The 13,461-nt window shown below is 46.4% G+C and overlaps 1 protein-coding gene and 1 pseudogene across 2 annotated transcripts in view; both read left to right on the forward strand.

The window, feature by feature from the left end:
* LOC147455589 (uncharacterized) overlaps positions 1 to 13,461 on the forward strand; it is a 177,915-nt gene that overhangs the window by 99,362 nt on the left and 65,092 nt on the right. For both annotated transcript variants that reach the window (XM_086514336.1, XM_086514335.1), the window contains exons 10-11: positions 432 to 560; positions 1,215 to 1,328. In XM_086514336.1, the coding sequence (XP_086370462.1) occupies positions 432 to 560; positions 1,215 to 1,328 (243 nt within the window). The remainder of the gene's footprint in view (positions 1 to 431; positions 561 to 1,214; positions 1,329 to 13,461) is intronic.
* LOC147455591 (CMP-sialic acid transporter 2 pseudogene) lies at positions 7,459 to 8,499 on the forward strand (annotated as a pseudogene).

Below are 13,461 nucleotides of genomic sequence, written 5' to 3' on the forward strand. Positions count from 1 at the left end.
AGTACGACGTTAGTGGGGATGTCGTGGTATTTAGTCAATACTATGCATGATGGAGCTGATGGTTATATTGTCTCGTGGGTGACTACCATGGGTCTATAGCTTGCACTTTCCTTAAAGGGTGAATCAATGCTTATCCTAGATTCATCTAGGTATATTAATTTCAATTGGAAAATACAAACATAGTGAGTTTGTACAAAAATGCTTCTAGTTTCTCAGTAGAGAAATCCCAGTATCTGTCAAGCTAGTAGCTAGCATTAAAAATGCAACGTGAGACGTTGTTGGGCTATTTGAAATATTTTGCAGTGATTTAAGGGGTTATACAAAGCGCTGGAGTGAAGCTGCCAGTTGACTTCTATCCTGTATTGTCAGCTGCTCCTGCTCTTATTTTTTTGAGCATGCTTTCTCAACACAACCTATTCATTTTGATACAGGGACAGGTTTTACAGGCTTTGTCCGTGCTCCAGAAAATGAAAAGGAAGAATGTCAAGCCAGTTGGTGCGAACTTCTCAAGCTTGATTCATGCTTGTGCACTCAGAAAGAACAGCAAAGGGGCAGAGAAGGTCATCTTCTGATTATAAGCGCTGAGTGTCTTGAGCAGTCTGTGGGTTTGCCATGCCTTTGAGTCTTAATACATAAATGAAAAATAAAAGGATTTATATTACTATTTAGACAAACTTCACATTTAGAGCAACTTGGAACAACATCATGCACTTGCGGGAGGCAGTTGGGACCAGGTACATAGTGTCTGCCAGGCAGCTTAGAAAGGGAGTCCTGGATTTAAATCTCCAGTAGGACTTATATTACTACATACTATTTAGACAAACTTCACATATAGAGCAACTTGGAACAACATAATGCACTTGCCGGAGGCAGTTGGACCAGGTACATAGTGTCTGCCAGGCAGCTTAGAAAGGAAGTCCTGGATTTGTATCTCTGGTAGGAGGCAGGTCGTATTCTCTGGTAGTTAAATTATTGTGTTCTACTTGAGTATAGTTTAACACCTTGCAAAGAGAGGCTAGGCTTGCTGTTTTCTTCTTTCCATAGCAATCCTGGCTTTTATTGTTGTCGAGAAAAGTGATTGCTGATTACTTGTATGAGGGTTTTTCTTACCAGCTAATCAGAATGTAAAATGTATGGTGTCAGTTCAAACAATGTTGAATCCCTTTGTATCTTGGTTATTCCTACTCACTGATGGAAAAACAAATTCCTGACAGGTTTTCGATCTGTATTCGAAGGAATACCAATGTTCTGAAGCAGATAAGCAAAAGGTGATGGCTGCAATGCTTCGAGTGTATGCTGGCTGTGGAGACTCGGAACAGCTTAAAAAGGTTGAGTTATGTTCTGTTCTGTTATCGTGCTAGACAGACCTCAAATGTGCTGCTTGCATAATCTTTTTGTCTGCGATTCGAGCTTTGGGAAGTTGAGTGATGTGTACTGCTTCTTTTATTGTGATGCTTATGAGTAGTATGATGTCTTGTTGTCTGCCTGCAAATGTCTGAGGACTTGTAGGTCATCTCTCTCTCTCTCTCTCTCTCTCTCAAAGTTGCTACCTGGAATTTTAATGGATCTATGCGTCTTGATGTGGGTGCTTTTGACGAGAGTTTTACCGGGAGAGACATCATCTTCTACTCTGAGACACATCAGGCCCCTGGGCAGTCCCCAGAATAGTTGGTATGATGAGGAGTGCAGAGAGATGAGAGCCCAGCTTCAGAGGGATCTTCTTTTAGGAGTCATCACTTACAGACATTCTCGGATTGCTTTCCGATGCCTTGTGCGACGGAAGAAGCGAGCTTACCTAACTCCGATGGAGCAAGACTTATATCAGATGTTCTTGAGTAGGGACTCGGGAGAGGCATGGCGACTCTTCCATGAGCTCTCCCCTCCCCCAGTGATTACTTCACCTGATGTGTGGGGCCAATATGCGACATCATTATATACGGTTCCTTGACAGGAACCCCTCCATACCCTACCAAGCCTTGCCCAGCTACGAGCACTTTCTTTACACCTGAGATGGTACAAAGGGCCATCGACAGGATGAGGACCGTGAAGGCATATGATCATGACGATCTAGTAGCGGAGCACTTTATACATGCCAAGGATATACTGATGGAGGTTCTCGCAGTGTTGTTCAATCGTGCCATGTGTGAGGGATTACCTGAGACATGGAGGTTGTCTAATATTGTGCCCATCTTCAAGGCTGGTGACCCTACAGAGCCTGGGAACTACCGCACTATTATGGTTGGACACACATTGGCACGGTTGTATGCATCTATTCTGGAGCAATTCTTGAGTAATTGGGCAGAGGGCGAGGGTGTACGAGCAAAGGGTCAGACCGGCTTCAAGAGGGGTTTCTCCACTCTTGATCATATTCTGACACTCAGGGCCATCATTGAGGAGGGCAGAGCACATGGGAGACGGATATATTGTAGCTTTGTGGATTTTCGCAAAGCATTTGACATGGTACCAAGAGCTCGATTGATGCGCAAACTACAGGAGATGGGGGTGCCCATAGAGGTGATTTGGTGGATTATGGCTTTGTACAGATCAGTGATGGGACATGTACGCACTCCGGAAGGGGTATCTGATTTAGTTCACTCTACTATTGGAGTGGAACAGGGCTGCCCATTGTCTCCTACTCTATTTGGTATGTATGTTGATGACGTGTCTGATTACATTGACAGAGAGGGTGACAGGGGTGTCCAGCTGGCAGGGACGTGGATCCCATTTGTTGCTATATGCTGATGATATTGTGCTGATATTTGACTCACCAGAAGGTATGCAACGAGATTTGGATGCACTACGCAGTTTTGCAGAGCATACTGGATTGTGTGTAAACCTAGGTAAATCCAAGGTTATGGTGTTTAACACCACACCGCAATGGGTCAGGTGATCAGTACCTACTTTTAAATATGGTCAGGAGAATGTGGAGTATACAGATGCATACACTTACCTCGGGATAGTCTTTACTGGGCCGAAAAAGTATGGCTCGAATCCTTTGCTGTAGCCTCCTTAGAGACTAGACTAACTAGAGCTGGTGCGGCTCTGGGAGAAATGGAGAGGATGTGTTTGCAGGTTCAGTTCCAGGAACCTAGGACAAAGTTATGGCTCTTTGATACTTTGGTTGCCTCTACTATGTTATATGGGGTGCAGGTTTGGGGACCTTTTGTAGGCCAGGATGGTTGGAGGCGTATGGAAAAGCCCCAGGTATCTATGATCTCTCGGCTGATTAGAGCCAAGGCTTCCGTACCGCATGATATCATTCGAGCGGAATTAGTTGCCCCCCCTATGGAGATTGAGGCGCTTACCAGATCAGTCTCCTTTGTGCACAGTCTGTGGGATACTACCAGAGACAGATATGCCAGGGTGGCTCTAGAGTCCTCTAGACAATTAGCTTTTAATGGGGATACATCATGCTGGTATGCATAGATGGCATCATGGTTTCAGACACATGGTCATGAGTTATGAGGATCAGAGATGTCTTGGGCTATTTCTACTTGAGTTACACAGGCATAGAGAAACTTTACTGAGGAGAGCTGAAGAGAGACAACCCCAGAGAGGATCATAGGTTTCTTTACACTAGATATTGTACACCCAGAAGAATAGACAGAGGAGCAGCCAACAGTGGAGAGGTCTGCCCGCACTACTAGCATTCTCATAGACCGAGCATTGGAGCTAGGGGGATCTAGATAACCCCGATGGAGAAGAGGAGCTACACAGTTTCGAAGGAGGCTACAGCAAAGGATTCGAGCCATACTTTTTCGTCGTCCAGAGTGCAGATGAAGATGGATCTCTATGAAGATGGATCTCTACTTCCGTCCCATATTGTCTACACATTGTACTGCTTAGTTCACAGATTTCACGCCTTTCACCTTTCACACCTATCAGCTTAGTTTAGGATTCCGCATTATTTATATCTTGTTATCCTAGTTTAATTTATTTTGTTAATCTGACTTTGTATCAGATACACTGCATTGTAACTTTCTGGTCTCATAGGTCACTTTGGCCTTTTGAAGAAGTTAATATAACATTTCATTTCTCTCTCTCTCTCTCTCACAAAGTTGCTACCTGGAATTTTAATGGATCTATGTGTTTTGATGTGGGTGCTTTTGACGAGAGTTTTACCGGGAGAGACATCATCTTCTACTCTGAGACACATCAGGCCCTTGGGCAGTCTATGCCTCACATTTGTGGATACAGATGGGAGACAGTTTGTAGACAGGAAACACGATCAGAGCACAAAGGGCGGGGCTCAAGAAGAGTGGCAGTGTTATTCAGGGAGGAGTTGCAACCATTGATACATATAGCTCGTAGGGATGAACAAGCTAGGTACATGTGGGTGAGATTGAGAGCAGAGATTGGTAGATATCTATACATTTCCATTTGCTACTTTCCCCCGAGTACGTTAGTATATGCACCACCCAGAGGATAGTCCCCCTTCTCTATTTTGGATGATGACATATGTGAATTCTCTAGAGATGGTGACATTATCATTCTAGGGGACTTCAATGCTAGGACTGCACATCATCAGACGGTATTTTATGATACTTCAGAGGAGATGTTGAGAGAGCTGGATGTTGCAGAGACGGGACTATCCAGGATATCACAGGATGGAGAACATACTGAGTATGGATGGCACTTGATAGACATGGGGACTGCACATGAATTGGCCATCTTGAATGGCCTACAGATATTTCCCGCTGCGGGAGACTTCACATGCTTACCACACAGACATGGAGCCAACATGATAGATTATGTCATGGCACAGCCGAGCCTCATCTCCAGTATCAAGGATCTCATAGGTGGGCCCAGACTTGTGGAGGTGGCAGTGAATCATGCTATTGTGTCGCTGACCACCTCTTTCCAGTTGAGTGTAGCACACATTCCACGAGTAGCAGCCCCTACTCGCTACACCTTCATGCGAGAGACGGATTCTGTATACATAGACAGGATTTATAGACGCCTATCCACTGAGGAGCAAGACGACCTCTGGAGGAGCTTATTACTATACAGACACAGACATTACATGATGCAACAACAGAGGCATACCCACACACACAGCCTGAGCAAAGATGTCGTTCTGGGAGCATGCCTCAGAACAACTGGTATGATGAGGAATGCCGTCAGACTAGAGCTAGACTTCAGAGGGAAGTGCTTTTGGGGGACATCACACACAGACAGTCACAGATTGACTTCCGACGCCTAGTGCGACCATATCTTGACACTCAGGGCCATCATCGAGGAGGGCAGATCCCGTGGGAGGCGGATCTATTGTAGCTTTGTGGACTTCCGCAAAGCATTTGACACAGTACCCAGACCTAGACTGATGCATAGATTACAGAATATGGGAGTACCAACATAGCTCATTTGGTGGATCATGGCACTGTACAGATCAGTAGTAGGGCATGTACGCACCTCAAAGGGTCTATCTACACCGGTTCACTCCACTATTGGGGTGAAGCAGGGATGCCGGCTCTCTCCTACTCTATTTGGTATGTATGTGGATGAGGTTTCTGACTACATTGAGAGAGATGGTGATAGAGGTACACCGTTGGCAGGGACATGGATTCCGCTATTGTTATATGCTGATGATATTGTGTTGATCTCCGACTCGCCGGAGGGGATGCAACGTCACTTGGATGCTTTGCATAGGTTTGCCCGTGAGAGTGGCTTGTTTGTCAACCGTGGTAAAACCAACGTCATGGTATTTAATACCACCCCACAGTGGATCAGGAGGTCAGCGCCCACATTCACATATGGCAGGAGACAGTGGAATATACAGATGCTTACATGTACCTTGGAGTGGTTTTTAGTGAACCAGCTTTTTCTTTGAGGAGAGCAGCCAAAGCCCATTCGGCATTGGGGAGACTGGAGAGTTCATGGGTTCAGTTTCAGGAGCCTCGAACGAAGCTCTGGCTCTTTGACACTTTGGTGGCTTCTGTATTGCTCTATAGAGCTGAGATATGGGGGCCTTCATTGGATCATCACGGGAGAACAGGTCGTAGTGATGGATGGGGGGACATGGAGAAGCCTCTGGTCTCCATGATCTCGCAGCTCATTAGAGCCAAGGCTTCAGTACCACGTGCCATTATCCAAGCAGAGCTACCTGGCCCCCCACTAGTACTTGAGGCGCTCACCATATCTGTTTCCTTCATACGCCGCTTGTGGAAACTTACCCAGAGACAGATACGCCCACCTTGCACTTCTGACAGTTAGCCAGGCACGGAGGCACAGCATGTTGGTATGGGGAGATGACGTTATGGCTCGAGGCACATGGATTCAATATAGACAGATGCCCCCCTTCTAGTACTCACTGGATGCACCCTCTTTGACTCTTACACAGTTCGAGACCACCAGGCTCATCCGCCAGGACCTGATTCAGCTAGACACCAAGAGAACATGGGTACAGCACAGGAGTTTGGCACGAAGATGGCTTTCTACAGAGAGCATCTTCTCCAGCTTACGGCGGACGGTTTTGTGACGAGGCCCAGATACATGGACACCCACTTGTCTCATGGGATACGGTGTGCTATTGGCCAGATACGCACATCTTCACACCAGCTGTGGATCGAGACTGGGAGATACAGCGGAGTGCCAGCAGAGGCCAGGACATGCACCCTGTGTGACATGGAGCCTGAGACAGAGTTACACTACACATGCCATCTTCTCCAGCTTACGGCGGACGGTTTTGTGACGAGGCCCAGATACATGGACACCCACTTGTCTCATGGGATACGGTGTGCTATTGGCCAGATACGCACATCTTCACACTAGCTGTGGATCGAGGCTGGGAGATACAACGGAGTGCCAGCAGAGGCCATGACATGCACCCTGTGGGACATGAAGCCTGAGACGGAGTTACACTACACATGCCATTGCGCCATCTACTACGAGATACGAGGCCGCTTCCACTGCTTGTTTAAAGAGGGCTTTGGACCACTCTCCGGAGTCATGAGGTACGAGGATCAGAGATTCCTGTGTTAGGTTCAAGCCCTTGTCGGTATGCCACTCCTTATGAAGCATGCAGGCAGGTTCATTTAAAATTGGAGTTTGCATGGCATGGCCACCTTTTATTATGTAAAAAACAAAGGAATGCAAAGAAGCGTGTTATTTTTGTCTCCTTGCTGTGTCGACTCTCTCCTCTCTCGCTCGTTTTGCTCTGCACGCCTCCAAGCCATGGCAGTTCTTCGCCATCATCCACCTTAGCTTCGCTCTCAACCCCTGGTATCAGAGCTTGCCTTCTTGGCTCTGTTTGGCATCAACCACGGCTCAGTTCAACAACGTGGGAGCAGCCGCTTATGCGGAGAGGAGGAGGATATCGACCTGCTTCATATTCGTCGAAGTCGCCCTCAACGTGGTCGCCCTGTCTTTCTGATGACACTTCGACTCAGTCTCCCCTGCTAGAACGCCACCTACAGTCCACCACGATCTTCCTCGCCAACTTCTGTATGCGCTGCTATAGAGAGAGCCCGCTTTGCTTTTGTGTTCATATTTTATTAAAGTGGCCCTTATTTTGAGCCTCAAGAGAACTACTATAGCTTTTACGTATCAACAAAGATAGCAGGATTTGCTAACAAGCAGCTATGGACTACAGGAAGGTCCGAGATCAAACTGTTTCCACGGACTATGAGGATACGAGGCGCTCAAGCACACAGGATATCCCTAAGAAGCTGGACGACGAATACGAAGTTACAATACCTTTGGTCTCAAGTGTTAAAGAGGTGAATGCAATTTGTAGAGAATGGAAACGCAAGTCAATGGTCACATTCGCTCTTACAATTTTGACAAGCTCACAAGGTATTTTGATTGCGTGGTCAAAAAGGACAGGAGGCTATGACTACAGTGTTACATCTGCCAATTTCATGGTAGAGCTACTTAAAGGCCTCATCTCAGTAGGAGCCTTGTTTAAGATTTGGCGCAAGGATGGCCGGGTCACTGAAGATAAGAGGCTAAGGGTATTGTACAAGATTTTCTTGAAAAGGAGATTGACCCCCATACAGTGGGCCGCATATGCTCTTCTTGGGTTGGGCTGCCAACTGCACAATTGAATTCTTTGTCTAAGCATGTTTTGCAAACACCTTTTAAAGGGTGGGCCATGGCAATTGTCATGGCATTACTTAGTGGTTTTGCAGGTGTGTATACCGAGGTCATAATTAAAAAGCGACCTTCACACAATATCAATGTGCAAAACTTCTGGCTCTATTTATTTGGCATTGTTTTCAATGCATTTGCCATTTTAACACAAGATTTTGATGCCATCGTGAAAAAGGGATTTTTAATGGATATATGACTATAACTGTATGCATGATCACTAATCATGCCTTCAGTGGAATTGGGGTTTCAATGGTTATGGAGTGTGCAGATAACATCGTCAAGGTGTTCTCAACTTCTATAGCTATACTTCTAACCGTTGTCATTTCAATGATTCTTTTTAGATCAACTCCTTTCATGTTTTTCCTAGTCAAAATAAATTGTAGGGGTTATAGACACTGCCACACATAAGTGGTAAGACCTCCCAAAAATATTTGTTCTCAGCCCATTTGTGTTGCGCTTCTCATGAGGTTATTGGGTACACCTTAAACCCAAGGTTTGGCAGTGAACCAAAAACTCCACTCATTGGTAGCTAATTTTTTCACCTACACCCTATCTGTTCAAGGGGGGGTTTAGTATCATAGCACCAGGTTATGGATACACCAAAAATCCTTGGTTGTGAGAGAACCTAAAACTCACGGTTGACGAGTACACCAAAAACTCGAGGTATCATGAGAGTGGCCTGTCTAGTTCGAGCTTGGGGGGGGGGATTGTTAGGTTCAAGCCCTTGTCGGTATGCTACTCCTTATGAAGCATGCAGGCAGGTTCAATTAAAATTGGAGTTTGCATGGCATGGCCACCTTTTATATTATAAGCTTTTTTAAACAAAGGAATGCAAAGAAGCGTGTTATTTTGTCTCCTTGCTGTATCGACTCTCTCCTCTATTGCTCGTTCTGCTCTGCATGCCTCCAAGCCATGGCAGTTCTTCGCCATTATCCACCTTAGATTCGCTCTCAACAGCGTGGGTTTGTTTCTGCTCGAGCTGCGCAGACACAGAGAGAGCCTGATGAGAGGAGAGGCTAGCCAGTCTCAGAGACACATCACAGACTTCTTTAGAGCAGACACTAGACACCCAGAGGAGCTACTACCACAGCAGATCTTGCTGCCTCACACGAGAGGTACACTGATCAATCGAGCGACTAAGCTCAGGAGATCGAGACGCCCACGACTGCGGAGCACTACACAACATCGACGAAGGCTACATCAGAGGATTCGGATCACTTTGGCCCGACATGCTCGACGTTCGGTCAGATTGCTGTCCATGGAGGAGATTGATTAGATCCGCCAGCGACCGATGTTGGATCTCTTGTGACTTGTGATTTAGCTACCCCCAGGTAGCTGCTTAGTTCACACCTACCAGTTTAGGATCCCATAGTACTTCAATTTTATCATTTTGTCATTTCATTTTGTTACTCTGACTTTTGTTGCTCTGGCCTCATAGGTCATTTTGGCCTTTTGAAGACGTTAATATAACATTTCATCTGTGTGTGTGTGTGTGTGTGTGTGTGTGTGTGTGTGTGTGTGTGTGTGTGTGTGTGTGTGTGTGTGTGTGTGTGTGTGTGTGTGTGTGTGTGTGTGTGGAGAGCTCGTCTCCTCACACCAAAGGCACACTGATCGACCGAGCGACCAAGCTAGGGAGATCCAAACGTTGACGATTGCGGAGGACTACCGGCTACATCAGAGGATTCGGATCACTTTGGCCCAACATGCACGACGCTCGGTCAAGCTATTGACCATGGAGGAGATTGATGAGATCTGCCAGCGACTAATGCTGGATCTTTTGTAATTGAGCTATCCCACCTATTTTCTTAGCTCACACCTAGCAATTTAGGATTCCATAGTATTTTATTTGGTCATTTTTTGTTACTCTGACTTTGAATCAGATCCACCAGATTGTAACTTTGTGGTCATAGGTCACTTTGGCCCTTTGAAGACGTTAATATAACATTTCATTTCATGGCTCTCTCCATTGACAGAATGAGGACTGGGAGAGCATATGATCATGATGGCTTAGTGACTGAGCATTTCATGCATGCCAGAGATCTACTAGCAGAGCTTCTAGCAGTTATGTTTAACCGTGCCATGTGTGAGGGCTTACCTGATACTTGGGGCCTTTCTACGATTGTACCCATCTTCAAGTCAGGAGACCCTATGGAGCCTGGGAATTATCGCACTATCATGATTGGACACACATTGGCACGGTTGTACACATCCATTCTTGAGCAGCAGCTGAGTAGATGGGCAGAGAGGTAAGGGATACCTGCAGCTGGGCAGGCAGGTTTCAGGAGAGGCTGGGCAGACATGGGAGACGGATCTATTGTAGCTTTGTGGACTTCCGCAAAGCATTTGACATGGTACCCAGAGCTAGATTGATGCGCAGATTACAGGAGATGGGAGTACCCGTAGAGCTCATTTGGGGGATCATGGCATTATATAGGTCAGTAGTGGGGCATGTACGTAGCTCAGAGGGTTTGTCCGCACCGGTTCACTCCACTATTGTTGTGAAGCAAGGCTGCCCGCTCTCTCCTACTCTATTTGGTATGTATGTGAATGAGGTTGGTGACTACATTGAGAGAGATGGTGATAGAGGTGCATAGCTAGTAGGGACATGGATTCCACTATTGCTCTATGCTGATGATATTGTGTTGATCTCCGACTCTCCAGAGGGGATGCAACTTCACTTGGATGCTCTACATAGATTTGCCCACGAAAGTGGTTTGTCTGTCAACCTTGGTAAAGCCAAGGTCATGGTATTTAATACCACCCCACAGTGGATCAGGAGGTCAGCGCCCGCATTCACATACGGCTAGGAGACGGTGGAGTATACAAATGCTTACACTTACCTTGGAGTGGTTTTTAGTGGACCAGCATTTTCACTGAGGAGAGCAGCAGAGACTAGATTGACCAGAGACCATGCAGCATTGGGCAGATTGGAGAGGATGTGTTCACAGGTTCAGTTTCAGGAGCCTTGGACGAAGCTCTGGCTATTTGACACTTTAGTGGCGTCTGCATTGCTCTATGGAGCTGAGATATGGGGACCTTCATTGGATCATCACGGGAGGACAGGTCGCACTGATGGGTGGGGGGACATGGAGAAGCCTTTGGTGTCTATAATCTCGCGGCTCATTAGAGCCAAGGCTTCAGTACCGCGTGCCATTATCCGAGCAGAGCTAGCTGCTCCCCCACTAGTAGTCGAGGCGCTTACCAGATCTGTCTCCTTCACACACCGCATGTGGGAACTTCCCAGAGACAGATATGCCCGCCTTGCACTTGAGTCCTCTCGACAGTTAGCCATGCAGGGAGATACAGCATGCTGATATGGTGAAATGACATCATGGTTTCAGGCGCATGGGTTCAGCATAGACAGATTGCCCCCCTTCCAGTACTCATTAGAGGCACCCTCTCTGACTCTTACACAGTCCGAGATCACCAGGCTCATCTGACAGGACTTGGCTCAACTAGACGTCAGGAGGACATGGATATAGCCAGCAACAAGAGCTGGGCACGAAGATGGCTTTCTACAGAGAGCATCTTCTCCAGCTTACAGAGGACGGTTTTGTGATGAGGCCCAGATACATGGACACTCACTTGTCTCATGGGATACGATGTGCTATTGGCCAGATACGCACATCCTCACACCAGTTGCGGATCGAGATTGGAGATACAGTGGAGTACCAGCAGAGGCCAGGACATGCCCCCTGTGTGGCATGGAGCCAAAGACAGAGTTGCACTACACATGCCACTGCCCCGTCTACTACAAGATATGAGGCCGCTTCCACTACTTGTTCATAGAGGGCTTTGGACCACTCTCCAGAGTCATGCAGTACGAGGATCAGAGATGCTTGGGTTTTGTTTCTACTCGAGCTGTGCCGACACAGAGAGAGCTTAATGAGAGGACAGGCTAGCCAGTCGCAGAGACACATCACAGACTTCTTTAGAGCAGACACTGGACACCTGGAGGAGCCACTACCGCAGCAGAGCTCGTCGCCTCACACCAGAGGTCGACCGGGCGACCGAGCTAGGGAGATCCAGACACCCACGACTGCGGAGGACTACACAGCATCGACAGAGGCTGCATCAGAGGCTTCGGATCACTTTGGCCCGACATGCACGACGCCCGGTCAGACTACTGACCGTGGAGGAGATTGATGAGATCCGCCAGTGACCGATGTTGGATCTCTTGTGATTTAGCTGCCCCAGCTAGCTGCTCTGCCCCATTCACACCTAGCAGTCCAGGATTCCATAGTATATTTGTTTTGTCATTTTGTCATTTTGTTACTCTGACTTTGTATCAGATCCACCACATTGTAACTTTTTGGTCTCATAGGTCACTTTGGCCTTTTGAAGACGTTAATATAACATTTCATTTCATTTCTCTCTCTCTCTCTCTCTCTCTCTCTCTCTCTCTCTCTCTCTATATATATATATATATATATATATATATATATATATATATATATATATATATATATATATATATATATATATATATATATATATATATATATATAGAGAGAGAGAGAGAGAGAGAGAGAGAGAGAGAGAGAGAGAGAGAGAGCAAATTGATGCACAGATTGCAGGAGTTTGGAGTGCATGTAGAGCTCATATGGGGCATCATGGCCTTGTAGAGGACAGTTACAGGACGAGTGTGTATGCCCCAGGGGATGTCATAGATTATTCACTTCACTATTGGGGTGAAACAGGGTTGCCCACTATTCCCGAGTCTTTTTGGCATGTATATGGATGGGGATTCAAATTACATATAGAGGGAGGGTGACAGATGAGCATAAATGGTAGAGACATGGATACCCCTATTACTGTCAGAGAACCTACACATAGAGGATTCATATAGAGGCAGTTTTTATAGAGGGACTACTGGGGATGGTCCACAGCAGGTTACCCAATGACACCCTTATTAGGGCATCCTTCTTCATCGAGCCATCCGCTCCTGATGCTTGACGATGCGAGGATCTTTATATCGTAGACAAGGTCCACATTGGAGGCTACGGAGCATTATTGAGTGAAATCGAGTTCCCCCCCCCCCCGAGAGCAGACTATCGAGGACATTGAGGCCATGTTGTAGAGACCCATGAGAGAGTCCATGGGATGATCACCATTTGTATAAAATGTAAATTCTCAATTGTACACATCATTAGCCCTCATGATTGTACCCATATGTTTTGAGATGATGTATAACGTGATGATGATAATTGATGAGGATGTAGGGTAGACTTTTTTTTTTCCCTAAGAAAAAGATCCTTCTATTAAATAATAAAAGAGCCAATGAAAAAGTGAGATATGTACGACGATGGCTAAACCAGCATATGGGAGGAGGAAACCACCACACAGGTGGCTGGTAGTCCCATCTAGGAG

The sequence above is a fragment of the Adiantum capillus-veneris genome, chromosome 6, assembly GCF_014529385.1.
Source record: "Adiantum capillus-veneris isolate H3 chromosome 6, ASM1452938v2, whole genome shotgun sequence".
Taxonomy (NCBI): domain Eukaryota; kingdom Viridiplantae; phylum Streptophyta; class Polypodiopsida; order Polypodiales; family Pteridaceae; genus Adiantum; species Adiantum capillus-veneris.